The 20140-nt window shown below is 42.7% G+C and overlaps 1 protein-coding gene across 1 annotated transcript; it reads right to left on the bottom strand.

The window, feature by feature from the left end:
- Positions 1 to 1926: 1926 nt before the first annotated feature.
- spock3 (SPARC (osteonectin), cwcv and kazal like domains proteoglycan 3) lies at positions 1927 to 20066 on the bottom strand. Its single transcript, XM_069665693.1, has 11 exons — positions 19960 to 20066; positions 19690 to 19812; positions 10417 to 10456; positions 7818 to 7926; positions 7090 to 7198; positions 6857 to 6965; positions 6480 to 6593; positions 6154 to 6375; positions 5574 to 5636; positions 5334 to 5471; positions 1927 to 4173 (listed from the first exon to the last, which is right to left on the bottom strand). The coding sequence occupies exons 2-11, from the start codon at positions 19810 to 19812 to the stop codon at positions 4016 to 4018; spliced, it is 1185 nt and encodes a 394-aa protein (XP_069521794.1). The 5' UTR covers positions 19960 to 20066; the 3' UTR covers positions 1927 to 4015.
- Positions 20067 to 20140: the final 74 nt, after the last annotated feature.

Here is a 20140-nt window from a genome sequence, read left to right as displayed (position 1 = left end):
CATCTTGGCAATTGGTGGTAATATAGTATTTGCTGCATGGTGGTTATAAGACTAATATTTAAATATAGATAAACCAGAATATAACGCGATATAAATGCATACAAAAACACACATAAAGGTGCTTTTCCACCAAAAATACCAGGAACTTCTCTTAAAGGAACTAAAGTTCCTGTGGCCCATTGTTGTCTGCGTTTCCACCGCGGCCTAAAGTTCTGGGAAGGTTATGCAAATCAGACAAATGACAACAAAAGTAACTACACTACACCGCCAGTCCAGTAGGTGGTGGTAAGAAGAAGGCCATACAGCAAAGATGACGCCATAAAACGCGCCGAACGGGCCGGTATCAACATTTGTGGGACACTACAGTTTTAGCCTGTTAGCATGGAGGAGAATCAACTTGTGCTAAAGTTGGATAAACCATCCTGAAGCAAACATGGTGGGTGAAACGCTGCAAGCACTCGAACAATCATAAACGATCAGCACTGCAGGCTCTGCCCTGAAAGTTCCTGGACTTTTGGAAAGTACTACCCCCCCCCCGAACAGGGACTTTTCAGGAGATAAATAAATGACCCCTGAACTAAATTTAGACCCTGGTTCCGGCTATCGAAACACACAGTTCCTCAAAAGGTTCCGAGTTCCTGGGGGAAATTCCTGCTGTCAAAAAGCACCATGAAGTATTAAAATTGATGCTGAGGTTCAAGGATCATTTTAGGACTTGGAGGGGAGAAAATTATGTCACCACATCAGAAGAAGATGTCCTTAAAATGATCCAAAAATGGCCATTTGAAAATCTACATTTTACAAAATCTAAACTATCTAAAGAGGAAGACGATATGATCAAAAGCCAAAAGATTAAATTTATGTCAATGTCAACAATAAAACAAACGTATTAGGCGATTAAACCCCATCCTGCAGCCCAGCGTGGAAGTGATAAAACAACCTGCGTCACACATTGTTGCTTATCCAAGAAACCTGATTTCAGAACATCGTAAGTGCTTCCTGCAATTTGAGGCATTTCCCATCAGCGCTCAGTCATGCTGTCTCCCCCGTCCACCAGCGGATCACTTTTTATTGTTGGACGCTCTCCAACAACAAGCTCACACACACACACACACTGCGAGGAAATTAGATGGTATCTCTGCACATTTCTGTGGTCAGCACATGAAGGGCAGAGGAAAAGTGTGTGAAAATGACCATTTGATATTTCAGTGACTTCCTTGTCTGGCCCTGGTGCCAACACACACACACACACAATACTGTACGCATTGTACGACTTCCTGCAGCCTGCTTACACAAGGCTGTGTGAAAAAATGTAGTCCTCTCTGCAAAATGAAAAAAGTTTCCAGGTCAATGCATGTGCTTTATTTGCGTTAGTGATTCATTTAGCATCTTTGTTTTGCTCTACACATGCTTTCGTACGTGTGCTTGTATGTGATGTGTTTTCACGCACCTATGGAGCGAGTTTGACGGCAGCTCATGAAATATTCACCTGCTCTTCTCCTACATAATGCAGTAATGTTCCTGCACACAGAACTCATTGCAGAGTTTGTCACCCCTGACCACTGTCAGCTCGCTCTATTTAAATGTGGCTTCAAGTCATGCATAAATACTTCCACTGATGTCAGATGTTACGTTTCATCTTCAGAGCTCGCCGCATCCCTCAGGTGCACACCTCAAAATAAGGGGAACATTTTGTGATTGTGAAACTTGTGTTTTCTCAGTTCCTACATGCTCAGAAATCGAAACCTCAACCTTTACAGCACAAACCCCGGCAAAGGGTCTTTTCCTCAACATAAGCACATTAAGAGAGAAGCGAAAACAATGAACATGGAACAGAAACTTTGTCACATGGAAACATGATGTTTCTTTACCATGCAGTCACGTCTGTTGCCCAAGTAACACTCATGACTCTGCGGTCAAGCAAACATTGGTCAATATAGCTTTTATTTCAGCAAATCATACATACACTGTAAAAAATGCATCTGTATCATAACCTTTAAACACTATCAGAGCTGTGATGACAGTGTGTGATTGGTTGAGAGTGGCTACAGTGTCTGAGGTCATCAAAATGATTTGCATGTCATCACACTCATGGAAACAGCACTTTAAGACTGAAATCTTTCCCAGTTCGTAAAAGTGAATTGAAACTCCAAGTTAAAAGGAATGATGGGAGCAAAAAAAAAAACTATCAGACAGTTAGATGGCACTTTACAAGTCTTAACATGGAATTTCAACAAATGTTTGATTGAAAAAATGAAGCCCGACGGCGGATTAATTATTAAAAATTAACATAGGTGCTCAGCAAATCCCAGGTCTGCATAAACAGTCACAGGACTCAGCAAGAATACACAAATCTGGGATCAACTCTGACAGATATACACTATAAGTAGATAGAGCAGATCAAGTACAAATGAAGCTTCTGAAAAAAAATAAAATAAAAGCAAAACACTGTAAGATGATCATTTTTTTTAATATATAAAGCTGTCTAAACCAAAGCTTCCTCTAGCCGGTGTACTAATATATAAACCAGTTTCAAATCCAGCAGAATCTAAGTGTTTTTATGCCTTAACTGTTTAGTATATCTGTGCTTCTCTACATTCTAGCTATCCTATGTCACAAATCAAAAGATCTGAAATATGGCCTATGTCACAAGACCAGAAAACACAAGCCATACCGAAACCCAAATGGTATCTGAGCTTTAGCATAAAGCTGCTCTTATGCAGTGTAAAGACAAGCTTAAGTCAGTCCGGTCAGCATGCTTCTCCGACTATTACCTCCTTCCGTCCTTACCAATAAAAGGCACACCATACCCATCATCCCCCTGCCAGACGTTTTCAACAGGTCTGCATGGCTCTGTGGTTTTATTACTGTGCAAGAGATGTATTCGGTTACATGTTAGGCCCAAGACTCGTATCTGAAAATTTAAGAACATCCACTCCACGTTTCGTTGGAGTTGGTGTCATGATGTGAGCAGTGATGAAGTTTTTCTAAAAGGCCCATAAACATTTCCATAACACTTCAAACATCAAACTTGTGGCTCAAGCGGATTAAAACTGTACAACCTTTGAGGGAATTTTAATTTTAAGCCTCAAGCTCTGTTTTATTCTTAGTGCTACAAATCTTTAGCCTCTGGTTCTACAGACTGAAACATCACGCAGCATTAGGCATGCTACGACAAATCTGTTTCATCTCCTGTATTCATCCAACAATGGATTAGAAAAATAGATAATAACATTTTCCTCTAACACCACCGGCCAAGCAGTAATTTGTCTTTTCTTGTAGCTGAGCCTTTGAGATAATTTGACTTGATTTGTGTTCCAGTGAAAACAGCGAGCATGCCGGTTCTGATTGTTATCCAACTCACACTGGGTTTTTTTTGCCTTAATTCTCCTAATGAAGCATGTCTAAATCTTATCTTGTTTTTCCACACAGTTACAGTCACAGTTACAAATCAAGATCAAAAGAAACCTAAAGAGTGCAATATTCTCTTATCTACATCGTCAACATCCCACCTATACACAGGAACATTTGATAAGGACCAAAAGGGCGGGGGGAAGGGAGAGGGGGGGAGGGAGAGGATGAAGGAATGAAGGAGGGGAAATCTCTTTAACATTGCGCCTCAGGCATCAACACGCTCAGGCATCAGAGTGCTGCACAAGGACAGGACACACTAGAAGACATGGACTGTCCAATGAAGGGAGAGGTCTTTGCACATGTGACCAAATCCAAAGCACTGGATTGGTTGTCGAAAAAGTCCTTGTCATGTTCTCTGGTTGGCTGACACACAAGTGAACAAGTGCCATTAACCAATCATATTTTATACTTAGAGAGGAAGAGAAATCATAAACATTTGCCAGGAGTATTTTTTTTTTTACTAATGAACAAACAATACACAGAGAGTAGTCCATAGGCTGTTAGTACGATTAAGTATCTGCCTGGGGAGTCACCTAGAAACGTGCAGTTTGACCAAACAAACAGTTTTCTCTTTTTTCTTTTTTTCTTTTCTTATGCAAAATTACGACAGGTATTCGTCGTTGTCGTCATCGTCGTCCTCATCTTCGTCGTCCTCGTCGTCCATTCCGGCCTGGTCGTTCATGACGAACGAGTCTTCGTCATCATCCGTGAACAGCGAGTCCCCGCTGCCGAGGTCTCCAGAAGATTCCAAAACCACCCCTAGCAAGAAAGCAGAGAAGATTATAAACCTTACAATTAAAGGAATAGTTTCAGGAAATAGTTAATCACTTGGTGTATGAGGAGATTGACACCACTTTCTTGTCTGTACTGTCAATATAAACCGCTAGCAGCCGGTTAGCCTAGCTTGGCAGTAAGCAGCCAAGTGTTGAGGACAAGGCTCAAGGACACAACTATACTCAACCAAGAAATTCACCATATTCAGACAATCTTCATCAATTCAACACTTCTTGATTAAACTGAAATACTAATCAGCAGTTAAAATTCAAAGGTACATTGGGTCATATTTCAAGGTTAAACAACATACAAGATAACCCATTAGCTACCGTTAGACAACAGCTAGTGCTAGCATCCAATGACTTCCTAGCTAACATAACGTTAGCTAGAGAGTGAATTCCTAGCTGACAATACTAGCTAGAAATGTATACTTTTCCTTATTTATAGATTTCCTGTATCTTCCATTCACTTATGTAACTGTGTAGTAAGTAGCTCAATGCTAACGTTAGGTGCAGTAGCTAATAGGCTGTCCCTCCAGATTTTGCTGTTTATTGTCTTTTTAGTTGCAGACTTATCAAGAAGCAGTGAATGTTAATGACTTGTGAGTTCCCCAATGTTAATAGGACCTGGGACACGGCGGAACGACAGTTTAACAGCATTTGAGCTTCACACCTTAAAGCATGACTTAAGAGGAAAATGGCCACCATGTGAATATGGTTAATAGAACAGCACACAACCTCATGGTAAACCACAACTTTTCATTTGGACACTTAGTTTTTTATGTTAGGAATTAAAACAAGAAATGTGTCACTTAGTGAGCTTTACAGGTGTTGGTAGGCAGATTTATTACCTTTAACAAGAGTCACAATGTCGGTTTCCAGGCTTTATGTTAAGCTAAGCTAAATGGCTGCTTGCTGTAGCTCAAAATTAAAAGAACAGATAGATAAGTTGCATTATCTTGTCTCTAAGCAAGCCAAGTCAAGTTATACTTAACCAACACAAATTTATAATTAAAAATAAATGATGGTAAAAAGAAAAATGTGCGTTTACATTCACATCTATGAATGACGCCTCAACTCCAAATCCACTCTTTGTTCTCTTATACATAGAAACATGACACCCTGCTCCTCTCTGAGTTTGCTTACCGCAGTTTGCAGGGCCGTGTGTGCGTGAGCCGGCCACCTCATTTCCATAGCGATCCACACACCAGCATTGGCCGCTGCTGCTGTGACACTGGTGAGACCTGTAGTAACCCTCCTCATCACAGGATGGCAGATACTGACCTACACATACACGCCAAAACACACAGAGACATGCAATGACTGAGGGAAACTCACTATGTTTGTGTGTTAGCATTTTTGTGCGTTTGAGTACGTGTGTCTCACCGAGCAGTTTCTTCCCCGCTTGCTTTCTGTTGATACCGGACAGCTCTGCTTTACACGGGGACTCTGAAAAGAAGAGACAAGGGAACAAAGTGCAGAAGTCTGCTTTTCTGTGCGTGTGAACTTTGCTTCTGTTGTGTGCTTTTTTTTTTGCTTTGGTTGTGTTGTTTGTTTTTCTGCTGTCTCTGCTTTTACAAAAGAAAGTTGTCATCCGTAAATGCAGCTTCTTTATGACCAAAAAAAAAAGTAATTTTCCTCCTTGGCCTCATACAATGGCATTTTACTGCATCATATTGAGTTTTATTATGTTGAATTTAATTGTGTTTTCTAATGTATTGTGTTTATGGAGAATATTTCATTCTGGCTGAGCAGAGGGTGAATTTAAATTTTTTATTTATGTCTGTATTCTTATTATACAAGAAATCAATTAAAATAACACCAAGTTGTTGTCTGAAATCAGAAAGTCTCAACGTCTTATATCACAAGAGACAAAAACCAAAGCTGAGTGACGTGTGTGTTTGCATGTATACCCAAGTGTATTTAAAGTGTTATATTTGCATGTGAGTGCACAGGGACACCGTACCTGTGTACCTCTGGAAGCACGTGCACCACTCGGAGCTGGTTATAACTTTGTCTGTGTGTGTATCGCAGGATTTGAAGAATGCATCAGAGCATGGCTCGTTCCTGTCCAAGTAGAGGCTCTTGATCTCTGATGGGTCCAGCTGGAGGTCAAAGTTTGTGTCCAGACGGGAGAACATCCATCCCAGAGGGTCCTTACAGATAGGGGATGCTCCGACCTCGAACTCTGCAGAGAATACACGATAAGAAGAAAAGTTAGAAGCAGCCAGGTATGAGTTTGATAATGTGTGAGTAAATGTGTTTCTGACTTATTAATGCCCAGTGACTCACTGTTCTTCTCTGGTTTCTGGATCTTGACTCTCTTGTGGTTGCCGTTCTCGTGCAGCACTCGGAACCAGTCTCTCAGACGACTCACCACCTCCTTCAGGTCAGACTCACTGCACACTGAGGAACAATAACATTAACACTTAATGATGATGAAAGGATGCTTTATTGCCCCCTTAATCCCTTGTGGACATGAAAAGTCAGAGTCAGCAGTCCTGAAAGTTGCAGGATTTCAGTATCAGGGGGGCTTTAGTTTGTCAGGAGGGGGCTTTAACAAGGGCTCTGACACCCTGAAAGACCTTTTAATTAAGCAGAATTTACTGTTTTCTTCTTGCAAAGCGCCCCAGCTTGCAGTGTGCAGTCATGTGTGCAGACCCGTGTACCTTTCTTCTCCGCAGAGCTCGGTTCAGACTGAGCGGGGCAAGGACACATGCCGGGGCACTTCACAGCGATCTTCTTTCCTGTGATGCACGCCTGGTAGTCTAACTTACACTGACGGAGACAGAAGAGGAAGTAAAATCAGGATGTGCATCGCATCAGGAGGAAATGTGACTGTGGGGTGTCTATTATTATTAAGGGTGTCAAATTGTGTGTGTGCATGTGTGTGTGCTGGTACCTTGGTGGAGTAGCTGTGCCCGTCTGTTCCACAAACAGGAGAGGGGTGAACCACGGGGCAGGGTTTGCACTTCGACCCCGGACTCTGGTACAAACTGGCATCTTTGAAACTGCACAGATCAAAAGAGATAATCTTAACTTCTTTTTTTCAAATAAATGCTATCTGAACATTTGGTTTCTGCGATGTGTTCTTTCATTTTTTTTACATCAAATTCAGAAACGAGACAAGGATTTGGATTTATGTCTGATTATTTTCGGATTTCTTTGCGCTGTGTTGTGGCAGTGCCGTTGTTAGATTGGGAATTGAGGTCAGTATGGCGTTTCTGTCCTCTGTCCAGTCTGCAGTCTCCCAGACACACACACACACACACACACACACACACTCACACACACACACACACACACACACACACACACACACACACACACACACACACACACACGAACATACAAAGCCCATTCATATCACTTGGCAGGACTTTCGTGTCCGTTGTAAGTTGGTGCCAGTGCTGGGGTAATTGGACTAAAAAGTAATGTCACACAACAGTCACAAGAGAGCCGGGGCAACCAGTAAGTAGACCAGCTGGGAGAAAAGAAAAGAAAACCAGCCCACTCCTCTGGTGTGGACATTCGATTTACTCCTAATCCACTGTTATTTTGCAGTTTCGTTTCTGCCTTTGTCACAGAAAACATGAAACTGAATGCAAAGTTTTGAGTGTGTGTTGTTACCTAACTCTCCTCTGGCTGACACAGGTGGCAGTCTTTGAGTCCTCGGCCACACACACCTTGTGGCGGCTGCATTTGATCTTAAGACAGGGGTCTTTGGCTGGATCAAGGCCTGAAAACACAACACAGAAACATACGATGAGAAGTACTTTTAATTGTGAATTATACTTTTAATGTGAGTGCAGCTAAATCACAGCCTCTCTAATTAAAGATCTTACGAGAAAGAGAAAGAGCATTAGCGCTGAGAAAATTCCTCCAAGGTTACTTTTACCTTTGTTCTTTAAAATTCTCGATCAATGAGATGTGTTTGAGATCTGTGTGTGTGTTTGTGTGTGTGTTAAATCCAGCCACCGTCTCTCTCCCGCTGAACTCAAAGCCGTAATACCTTTAAGTACACTTACAGCTAAAAACAGATGGGACTGGTTTTAAAGGCTACTTCTGGCCTTACATCACACTGCTCTGAGTGTCACTCTCCTGTGTTCTCTGCCGAGAGCTTCAAACCGATCTGGGATCAGATCTCACAGCTGAAGGCCGAACGTGGTCTTTTCAAAGCGAGAGCTGATTTTAGATCTGAGGGTGCTGATCTTTGCCGGTAAAGAAGAGCCGGCTCTTTCTGACCGCGTGTCGGCCGTCAGTGTGGGACCTGTGTGCAGGATCTGAGGCCATCAGCTGATCTGAGAGCAGTTTGTGAATGACCTCTGCTTTAAAGAACCTTACTGTAATCCGTGAGCAGCTTTGGCAGATTATCCTGCCTCCATCCTCCAACGCACTGTCTAATGCTATTGTTCACTAACATGTCGGTGTGTTCATGTGATGTGTGTGTGTGTGTTTGCAGATACAGTGAGAGTGAATGTGTGTATGGGCTTATCGCAGTTTGAATACAACAGAGACACGTGATGATTATTTTTTACAGTAAATGTTAGCCACATAAAACAACTGGTTTGTGTAGTAAACATGTCGATAGCTTGAAAAAACCCACACTTGTACACCAAGTGACAAAATCTGTTAATTAAAGGTTGTCACATGTTCACTCCCCTTTCTTCCCCGCTTCTAATCTTGTTATCTACAGAGCCACAATGAGTCACAGGGCTGATGCCAAGTGGTCACAACATGTTTCCAGTAATAAAATGTTTTTGAGGGTCTAAATTGAGGGAACAGAATTCAACTGGGGAACGTGATGGTTTAAGGAGGGTTCACTTGATGTATTTGTACATTTGTACAGGGCTGTAATGTTAAGTTACCTTCAGAGAGGTTATGTGTATGCTCTCACTTGTTTGTCTGTGTCTGTTAGAGCCTGTTTACATTAGCATTGTAAGCATTATCATGCATTTTGGATGATCTGATTACAGGTGGACAGCCTTAAATAAAGGTATGAATGCACCCAAGGTGCATTGAGATCTCAGTTAATGGAGCAATTCTCCCCTGGAAAAAGCCACTTTCAGTCAAAGCTGGTGTTCTCTGTAGTCGATAGAAGCAATAATATTTGAAAATGGCGCCATAGCTGTGGAGAAAGTTGTAAAAACAGCTTGTCGTTTCGCCCCTTCTACATTCCTACAACACCTAGCATGCATTGCGTTCCTCCCTCTGAAAGGAACGGCCCAGCGAGAGACCCTGGAGTGAAATACTACAGTTTTCGCTGCAGGCAACGGCTCAGAGCGGTGCAGGATCCGAAATATGACTAGAATTTACCAGTGGATCATCTAAAAGATCTTCTGGTCTGCAGTCTACATTTCAAATCTGATGATTTTGAAAGCGATATGACATCGGAGGCGGGCGTCCTAGATTGAGGAAGTGTAGTTTAGCGAGCTCACTGGCCTCTGCCAGATGATGCGTTTTACGTAATCTGGAGGAAGTTTTCCAGGGCCCATTGGAGAAGCGGATAGCGTCCTCCAAACGCACAGAGCCAAATTGCATTTTTTCCTACCATAATGGCATTAGCTCCCCATGATAGCATGATAGGACTGAGGTTGAAAATCGGCGAACTGGCCCTTTAAAGTAGCAACCATAATTTCAACGGAATATAGAGTAGCGCTGTCACCTCACATCTAGAAGGTTCCTAGTTCGAATCCTGGTTTGGACCAAGTGGGCCTTCCTGTGGGGAGTTTGCATGTTCTCCCCGTGCATGCGTGGGTTCCCTAAATTGCTCGTAGGTGTGAGTGTGAGCGTGAAAGGTTGTCTGTCTCTGTGCGTCAGCCCTGTGATTTACTGGCGATCAGTCCAGGGTGTAACCCTGCCTCTCGCCCAATGACAGCTGGGATTGGCTCCAGCCCCCTGTGACCCGTGACAGGATAAGCGGTATAGATAATGGATGGATGGATGGATTTGGCAAGTAGTGTGACTCATTTGCAATACCCCCTCTGTTATAGTCCAACATCATTTTTAGTAGCTTTGTCAAAAAATAATGACCACCATCTGATGCAGGTGGACATCATTATATAAGGGTTCAGCATTTTAACTAAATATGGTCTGTTAGTAAAATAGAGAATTTCAAGAAGTTTTCAGTTTTGGGGAGCAGCATGATTTCTCTTAGTCCTTTCTAGTGTTTTTGTTTGATCACAAAGCCAGCAGCACAAACACTGGAGCCTCTCTTCCTCACACCCACCTTGATCGAAGGGCTTGGATGGAGTCCATGTTCCAGGCTCCTGAAAACAAGGTTAACCAATAAACACAATCATGAAAATAATGTTCAAAGACATCAAGTACAAAAATTAAAAAATACATGACAGATAAAGCAGCCATACAAACCTCCACTTCCTTTAGAAGAAAGCATTACAGAGAGAGAGAATTCAGTTCATTAGGGTTTTCTTTTTTGAGTGGAACTTTTGCACAATGAAATAAACGGGTGGAAGTCTCAGAAACAAACAGCAAGACAACATCAAGTGTAAACGCATGCAGCATGCATTCATTTAAGATAATGTTGTGACAGCAGTTTTATGTCGTCGTGCATAAAAGGGGCCCGTGTGTCTTTGTGTGTGTGCATGTGATGCTTATCGTCCTCCTTTGTATTGCTTAATGGATTTTTGTTACAGAGAAATAAACTGAACAGGACGAACACTTCAGAGATATGAAAGAAGTATTAACTTTTATTTTTCGGACATGAAAAATGCAACATGAGGGGCATTCCAGGACTATTTCCGCCTTCTCAGAAAAGGGAAAGCACGAGGCTTTAAATTAGTTAAAGCTGGCTTTAATGTCACAAAAATCCCTTTTAGGTTTAATTCACGAGCAGACGGTAAAATTTGCATCGCATTGCAAAGGAGAAATACAGAAAAAAGCCTCATTTACTGTAATAATCATCTGAGTGAAGTCTTTATTAACATCAAAGGAGTCTGCATGAAAAGGTACTTCAAGGTGGAAACATGTTCTTGATTAATCTATTAGATCAGACTCTAAGCTTTGCTACATGCAGATACAGATTGCACCTTTAATATAAGAAAGCCATTTAATCAGAAGCTGAATCATCAGCACAAATACCTCCTGAGACTTCCTGGAAAAGTATACTTAAGGAGTTAAGGGGGATACTTAAAGAGCTTTCAAATGTTCTGCATATAAAGACCCTGAATCATATTAATACTTAAGAGCATTGCTTTCCACATAAAAAAAGTACTTTAATCTTTTCTTGCTTTAAAAGTGAACAGTTGAAAAGAAAACGCCCTAGACAGTCAAATGGATCAATCCGTTGCCATGCGCTGCGTTTCAACAGTCTAAATAAGGAGAGCACAGAGGTGAGTGATTTGTCGGCTTTTAATAGAAGGCCGAGAGGGAGATGCACCCAGGGGTGCTGGCCTGTGATGCAAACGTATGAGGAGCTTAAGAAACAGCGTGTGTGCGTGTGTGTGTGTGCTGAGAGCTCATTCGCTGGCTCACTAGCAGCACTGTCTCTGTTCATTCACTCCCAACACTCAGTCTGTCTCAATGATTACCTGTTCTCTTAGTCACGTCTGTCTGCTTTCATTGTGTTTCATCACAACTAAGTCACACCAACACACACGAACAATCAGAACATTTACGCAACTTTGGAAGTGAATGACAAAGTTAAGTTACCCCAGCTTATAAAAAATAATCAATATGCATATAACAGTGCCCATTAAAGTATTACACAGTTGCTTGCTTGATTGACTAATTATTAATCCTTCATAATAAATTAGTTTCATCCTGGATTACTGTCATCAAAATATTACTTTAACCTGCACACACAGCTTTGAAAACTGAAAATCTCTCTCTCTTTGTGTGATGTGCCAGAACAAATAGGAAGGGAGGGAAACAGGAGAGGTAAAAAAACACACATTTTATCGGCATAAATCCCACGGTTTGGCTCTACGGAGATGAGAGTCTGATCCACCCCGTTACAGCCTCGTGCTGCAGGTTTGTACATTGTTATACTGAAGATATTTCCACCTAAATATCAATCATTCCTTTGGACACAATTATATCTTTCTCACATGCACTGAGACGATTTTTAACAGTCCTTGAAGTGGCCCCAAGGTTGTCCGCCTTTTTAATTTAAACAAGCTGTCATTTTTCTTTCAGCAGCTTAAATGTGTTTACACCTTCATCGTCTGACACTCTAGTTTGTGAGTTGCAGTTTCAGTAATGTTTCCTGTCTCGTCACCCACATAGGAAATAAAAACAACGACAGACTTACTGTCCCGCATTTCATAACACTGATGCTTTTTGGTTGACTAAACAATTTCATTTTAACTGTCGAAGTAATTAAATCAGTTGTCTTTAATTGAATGAGGATGATACCCGACATGTCATTGCAGTTAATGATCTGTTACACCTCCATCGATACACACGCTGCTTAGTCTGAGAGGTCGCACATGACCTCATTTGCTGTTATGTTTGCAACTCAACCAGCCTGAACTGGTTCTGTTGAGCACATGTTTAGATGTCTGCATTTCTGCATAGGTTGCGTGTGCGCTTGTGCATGTATGTGCAACACACCCAGACACTTTTTGGCACAAAATAAGAGTTATTTTCAAACAGTATGATTTAACTGTCAAGGAGTCTCCCTCTGTCTCACGTCCTGCACTTCATCAGCTGAACGGGGTCGTCGCTTGCTTTTTTCTCAGCTCTAATTAATTTCCCTCACTGCTGGAACCTTCTAACCCTCCGCACCTTCACTACACGCTCTTCATTGCTCATTATATCATCTCTCCCTCTCCACCCTCCACTCTAAAGGTCCACGTAAAGAAAGAAATGTCTGTCCTTTCTTTCTGCACAGTAACATCCTTAGATGAACAAAACCCACATGCTGAAAGCTCTGCAAAGATAAAGCCAAAAACAGAGAGGTACTTTTCTAACTGTGCAGGATGGTTCCCCTCCAGCACTGCAGACCACGGAGTCTGAATAATGAGAACATTGCATTATGGGGCCGGGCCCTCCAGACCAGTCAAGACAACAAAAGTGCTCCCGGTGAGATTTCATAATGGAATCAACGGATGCACGCAAATGCACGCACACAAAGGCACACTGAAACACGCGCGTGTGCACATCCACGCACACACACATAAACAAACAAACTTATCACCACAACACTGACTGCAGTGCCAGAATCTGTCAGGGCTACAAAACATCAAATAACCGGATGAATGCACTCCACTGCACATGCATGCTACCAGCCGCCCACTTTCGAAAAACCACAGAAAACCCAAAAAAAATCAACAACAGGTCTAATGGCCTCCTGAGTGATGATAAAAATAGATACTTTTCAATTTATCTCTCCATCTCTTTCCACCTCTGTTCCTCCCTTTCTCCTGGCACACAAACACATGTTGACATCCTAATATGCAAGTTAGAGTTTTAACGATACCAGTATCGATACCACTACCAGTGTCGGTATCGGCCTCCAATACTGCCTAAAATGCGGTATCAGGTATTTCCGAGTATTCTAGTCATTCTACGCATTCAATACCACAACCATCAGCCCCGAGAAATCATCTGGTTTTTAGGTAAATGATCATGTGACAACAACAGTGTGGTGCACTCGTATCAGAGGAGAACTCAGTAACAAGAGGTATTTGAACACCTCTAATGCTAATGTGCACACAGGTTTTCATTTGAGTTATCTGCATGTCTATAGCTGCCACTTTTCTCACCTTCCCTGACTCCTTGCTGCCTTCCCCCCTAACTTCCAACAGGAGAAATATGTGCATGTTTTCATTGTACTGGCTCTGCTTGTCTTGCTCAAGCTTGTCGCCTGTATGCACGCACACAAATACACACTGAGGTGCTTTGAAGTGGAAAAGGCCTCCAGCTCTGTACCTCCCCTACATCATTCACCCTCCACAACCCGAGCAACACAGGACGGACACACACGGTACAAATCGCACAAAAAGCTGCGGAGACAAGAGGATGAAAGGTGTAATCTGCTTTAATAGAGACGTTCTAAACAATATTCACTCCTATACCCAGCATTTACGCATCACTCTCTTCAACATTCATCGTGTTTGTCCGTTCATTTTCCTCCTTCCTCATCTTTTCTCTTTATTCTGTGGCAATGCTGAAAGCCAGCCAAGGTCCAGCAAGCGAAGCAGAATGTCTAAAAAAACTTGAGATGGCACCAGTGCAGCACAGAGAGCCCCAGGCCCCTCCAGCCGTCCTTACAGGACGTACAGTAAATCAGCGGCCAAGATCCTATCTAGTGCACTTAACAGGAGACCCACTTATGGGTCTCGCTGAAAGATGAAAGCGACAGCACATGCCTAAAATGTAAAATTTAAATCGCAGGAAAGCAGAGCTTGGCCCAGAATATCAGCACATAAGATTAAAAAGTAGCTTTATTTGACGGTTTTGCTGCAGCCGTGAGAGAATAAAGTAAAATTATAAGAACTGTGCCGTACTGTCGTTTGAGTGAAGATTACAATATGTTGCTAACCACAGGAAGTGTGAAAACAGAGTTTTAGTCCCCAAAAAATACCCAAACTTATCTATAAACTACCAGCATGATATATTTTTACATTATATATCTATAGGCCTACATTTTGGTGTGGCATTAAAGTGTAAGAAATATCTTTGCTAGTTGAGACTATAACTGTGTCCCAGTTCAGGGACTGCAGCGTCCAAAGGATGTGGTTTACGCAGCATGCTCCATTCATAGTCTGTGTAGACCAGGGGTGGCCAACCCTGCTCCTGGAGAGCTACCTTCATGCATGTTTTAGGTTTCTCCGCACTCTAACACACCTGATTTATATGATCTGCTCGTTATCAACCAACTGAAGCGTCTCAGGGGATTGATAACGAGGGAAACATTTGAATCAGGTGTGTTAGAGTACGGAGAAACCTAAAACATGCAGGAAGGTAGCTCTCCAGGAGCAGGGTTAGCTATCCCTGGTGTAGACCGTCAAAGCTGATCTGAAATGAGACGGTCTGGTCTATGGAGGATTTTCTGTCTGCGTCACCTGCTGTCCCCGCCCTTACCCTTGTGTCACCAAACGCCGCTCATGTCACCTTGCAACAGGTAGCTAATGGGCTAACTAGCTAGCATAACTAATGTTACCTAACTTTACCTATTATTTTAAAGATCATTTGTTTCAAGGGCCCTTTTGTTTTTTTAAACATGTATCGCTAGCTATTAGATAAAGTTGAAACCAAAATCTTTTACATTTACAAGTGTATCCTTCTGCCGCGTAAGAATCCGCCATCTTGTTTGAACTGGCGCGCAATAATTCTCGGGATACGTTACGATACGATACAGGAAAAGAGGTACGCATTTGTTGGCCGCATTTGAAGGAGCCTTCAAATTGTGACAGCCTTCGATGCGCCGCTGTGACGCAATTGGCTTTCAAATAAGGCATACGAAGGCTGCAGCCCCTGGTATAGGACACAGCTTATAACAACCTGTAAATCTGCTGCTAGGAAACATCTGTAGTTCAAAAGCAATTAGCATTGTTAGCAGTTAGCATAACTAGGTGTTACGTAACTTGCAAAAATAAAAATTTACTAAATGCTAAAGTTATCCAGAATAAAGTATTGAAACCTTTTTTGCGTGTTGGCTACGTGTGGGCAACAATTGTTCGCATGCTAATGCTCCTCTTTAGTTAGTAGTGTACCTCTCTAACACTTGTGTGTGCCTCTGCTCTTTCCTTGTTTCAAATGCTAAACTTAACCTTCAACCCTTGTCAATTGTAGGTATGACTTTGTTTTATAATGCAGACATGAGGAAGTATGTTTCAGGGTTAGGAGTAGCTATAAACTCACACTAAATTCACACTGTTGAGGGAGTACCTGCATGATTCAGCTGACGTAAGTGAATAACTGTTTTAGCTAACACAGGTGATTTGGCTTGTCATTTGAACTCCTTCGCGTGCTTGTAAAATGTTATTTAAAATGTTTCCGGTTTTCATTGTCTGCCTTTCAATTGTGTGTTATGACATATCATTTAGTCTCTTCGACTCTTCACTCTAAACATGTTCTACAGCAAGCTAACTCTAGCTTAATCATTTAGTTTCGTTAGCTAGGCAGCGCCTAGCGGCTAGCATAGATTTAGATTCAATTAATTTTTTCTCAACAACTACTTTTTTTGTACAACCTGTTTAAATTAAGTGATGGGTAAATCACCACTCAATCTTAGTAAAATAAGGATAAATTAAAACTTAGAAAGATAGGGGCTTAAAAATGTATACTCTGTAGACCCCAGTCCTACACCCCTATACACTGAATATGTGTCCCAGAAGTACAATTTGGTGTCCTACACGTTCACAGCCAGCGCAGCATGTCTCATGACAAACTGTTACCACCCTTTAATGCAAAATGGCCCCTGGAGCTGTAACCTCTATACAGTGCATGCAGTGCGTGACTCTGTGACAGTATTGGGATGCTATGCGCTTAGGCGTGACTTTTTAAATCAGTTTGGCATCACTTCCACGAATGTATAGATATTGAACCTATTAATGTTGAAACGTATTGATTGGTACTGAGCCTGCAGAAGCATTGTCCACTGTATATTCATCCAAACACGCTTGACTTCCTGCCTAGAAATTCAGATTCTACTGCACCTATACAAAGCCACTTATTAAAACCTCATGCCAGTTAGGTGTTACAGCGTACATTAGCTGTAGAAAGCATCTGTCGCTGCTTCTTTAAGCTGTTTAGTAGAAGACCTTTGCACACTGTACGGATAAACTCTTATGTGAAAGAATTCACGAGCGCACAGTGACACTCAGACAATCTGGGACACAGCACTAAAACAGGAAATGAAAGACATGCACATATACACTATACAGAGCAGACAATGCTCTACCTCTATACGTCTAATGCCTGAACCTCGAGGTTAAAACTCAGACGTGAACACACAAAGAGCCTATAGTTCGCCGCCAGTCACTCTGCTCTCATTTATCTATCTGCCTCCCTATCTGTTTAACTTTTCCTTTCTCTCGCACACACACATTGGATGGTCTTAAATAGCCCAGCACATTGCCAATCACATCTCCTCTCTGGCACTTGTTCCTGACACTCAATTTGCATAATCCAAATCCTGCTCAATAGTTGAACCTGAGGTGTATCACATGTGTCCACCTGAGCCGGCTGGGTTCACGCAGCTTAAATGTGACAGGGAGAGGCAGGGAAAGGAAAAGGCTGCTACATCTGAAACAGCGCTCGCTCTTATATTAGAGAGAAAGTTGCTCCTCCTTTTGTCTCCCTCTCTTTCTCTGACATCAAATAGATCAAGGGCTCTAATTCAGAGGGAAAAAAAAAAATCCAGCTGTGTGTGCAGCGCGGTGGTAAAACGACTCATTAGAGCCGGTCTGAGTGCAAAGTGTATTTTCTCTGGTGCATTGTTGTTCTTGAAGCACCGTCAAAGTAAAACTTTGTTTCTCATAATTTATGTGTGTGTGCGTAATTGTTAGCGCCTGCTTCTTTTTGTGTGTGTCTGCTTGTGTGTGTGCGTGAATGAGCGCAAGTGCAAGCGTGTACCAATCACTTCTGCTTGTGTAGATCCATTTACTGCAAACTGTGCTTAGGGGCAAAATATCCTTCTTTGAATCGCACTCCATCTGAAACATACGTTGCACTTATATACTGAAATACTGATGGACACTCCTTGTAACTGAAGACAACAATCGCCACATGATAGTAGTGACTTCCACTGTCTGTTATCTGTAATCTACAGCTGATAAGTATTTCATTACGAGCCAAAAACATCTCACAGTAATACATTCTACAAGATGCCTTAATAGGGTCACAGTGCTACCTCCAGCTCTAAACAGATCTTCCACTCACTCTGTATTCAAAATTCAGAGCTAATACACGAGCAGTTATCATCAGCTTGCCATTGTCCATTCAATGTGGGTATTTCTATGTATTCAGGCGCAACTGATGAGCTGCTTCATCTCTGGAGGCCTTGTTTAAGACCCACAGAAGGCAGGGTGAGTCAGGCGGTTCACAGGTTGGACTCAGACTTGACAACTGTGCCAATACTTCAGTTTCTTGAAGGAGGCTGGCTTCCCAATTTTTTAGAGAAGGTCTGCATGTAGCCTTGGCTTATGCAAAATGTGCTGCTAACTCTAAAAGGATACTAAATTCAAGGCTGCAACTAATGAATGATTTGCCCATTGTTTTCATGATTCATCAATTAATTGCTTCGTCAATGAGGTGTCGAAAAATTGTGATAAATGCTAAACACAATTTCTCAAAGCCCAAAGTGATCAAATCGCATCTTTGGTCAACAAACAGTCCAAACTTAAGGACGGTTCCTAAATGACAACGCAGTACACCCTTACATTTAAGAAGCTAGAACCAGCAAATGCTCGACATAAACAATTAATCGATTATAAAAATGATTGCTCAACTCTCTATGTTGCAGACCTGCCTAAACTTAGCTAGCTGTCGGGCTTTGTGTTTACCTGCTCCATGCTGCTGCTGCTTATAGCACTAACATAGGAGAGCCAGGGAGAGACTGATGTTGTCCATCAGTGCTCGCTTGACTCCAACCATTTAGTTTATAACACATTGGTTCCTTCCTGCTCAGCTTTGATCGGGGGGTTTAGTCTCCAACAAACTGTCATGCGTGATCAACGGTCAAGATTCAAGGCTTTGCTGCAGACATTCAAGAGCTTAAGCCTCGTGAGCCTGCAGGGCTGCCTGCCCTATCGGAGGCTGCATGGTAGGAAGTATGTGCCATGACCATCAGCGGCCAGCCAGCAGCATTACTCACCTTATAAACATGTCAGTCAGGGTAATGGTGGCTGACAGCACCAAGACACTGAGCAGCAGCCTAATGAAGCCAGTACCAACACAATCCCTACAGTAACACAGTGCAGCAATATTCTTTGAGCAAACAGTGCACCTGCTCTACTATCTGGTCTTTCCTGTTTTGTTATAAGCTTTTAGATTATCGGATACAACTTGTGCTTTTGTTTTGATATTAGGAATATGGGCCTTTCTCTCATTTAAACAGAATACCACAGACATGCGCAAAATGGCTACAACATCACGCCGGACTAGTTTGTTGCCACTACCTTGTGTCAGGTGTATAACAGTACATCCTCGCTGCCTCTATAGTGCAGTCTCCCTCCCTCACACCTGCCCATAATTAGGCCCATATTCGGGGACTCAGTGCTCCCTCTATGGCGATGTTCGTCTGTGTGTTTCGCAGAGGCCTTGTAGCTACCTCCATGCTATCGCTAAAACACACTCCCAGCCATCCCAGTGTCGTTAGTGTATTTACTGTCTCGCTGGAGCGAGATACGAACGTGTGACAAACACCACAACACAACGGGCCCCGTGACGCGTCGCTTGGACACAACGAGAAAACGAGGAGCGCATGATCACAAGCCAATGAGGGGTAGCCATAGGGAGGGAAAAGAGAGGGGGTGGAGGGGGGTTTAAATGAGATAATGAGGAGGGAGAAGGAGCTAATAATATGACTTACATCTCTGAATTTATCCCATCTCCCGGCGAGCCACTTATCATCCAAAAAATTGCCGCTGTCGGAGCGAGCGGAGACGTGTCCAAAGGCGACGGCGCACACACACAGCAAGGCGACGCTCAGCATCTGCGGGCACACAACAACAGCACGGAGAGAGGACATCAGGGCAGGCTGGAGGACACCGCAATCGCGTGGAAAACACAATCTGTATCAAGGGACGCTGATCGTGAACGCTGAATGTGATCACACAGCGGAGGTGTTTGTTTCTCCTACCTTGTCGCATCAACCGCTCTCCAGACTGTATGTGCTCGCTGCCGCTTTCTGTCACTAGTAATAGCAGGCAGCGCTCTCCTCCCGCTCTCTATCTCTCGCTCGCTCGCTCTCTCTCTCTCTCTCTCTCTCCGCACCGGCTGTCTGTGCGCAGCAGAAAGCGGGGTTGCGCATGGCACCGTGC

The sequence above is a fragment of the Semicossyphus pulcher genome, unplaced genomic scaffold, assembly GCF_022749685.1.
Source record: "Semicossyphus pulcher isolate SPU_LCO1_2020_fin unplaced genomic scaffold, fSemPul1.0.p SCAF_17, whole genome shotgun sequence".
NCBI classification, from domain to species: Eukaryota; Metazoa; Chordata; class Actinopteri; order Labriformes; family Labridae; genus Semicossyphus; species Semicossyphus pulcher.
This window is presented reverse-complemented; position numbering and strand designations above follow the sequence as displayed.

Bases quoted from the DNA above. Each gene is read 5' to 3' on its own strand.
- spock3 (XM_069665693.1), bottom strand. From the start codon at position 19,812: ATGCTGAGCGTCGCCTTGCTGTGTGTGTGCGCCGTCGCCTTTGGACAC. The intron at 7,927-10,416 runs GTGGGTGTGAGG...TTGTGTTTTCAG, and splicing joins ATCCAAGCCCTTCGATCAAG to GCCTTGATCCAGCCAAAGAC. The intron at 5,472-5,573 runs GTGAGACACACG...GTGTATGTGTAG, and splicing joins AGCGGGGAAGAAACTGCTCG to GTCAGTATCTGCCATCCTGT.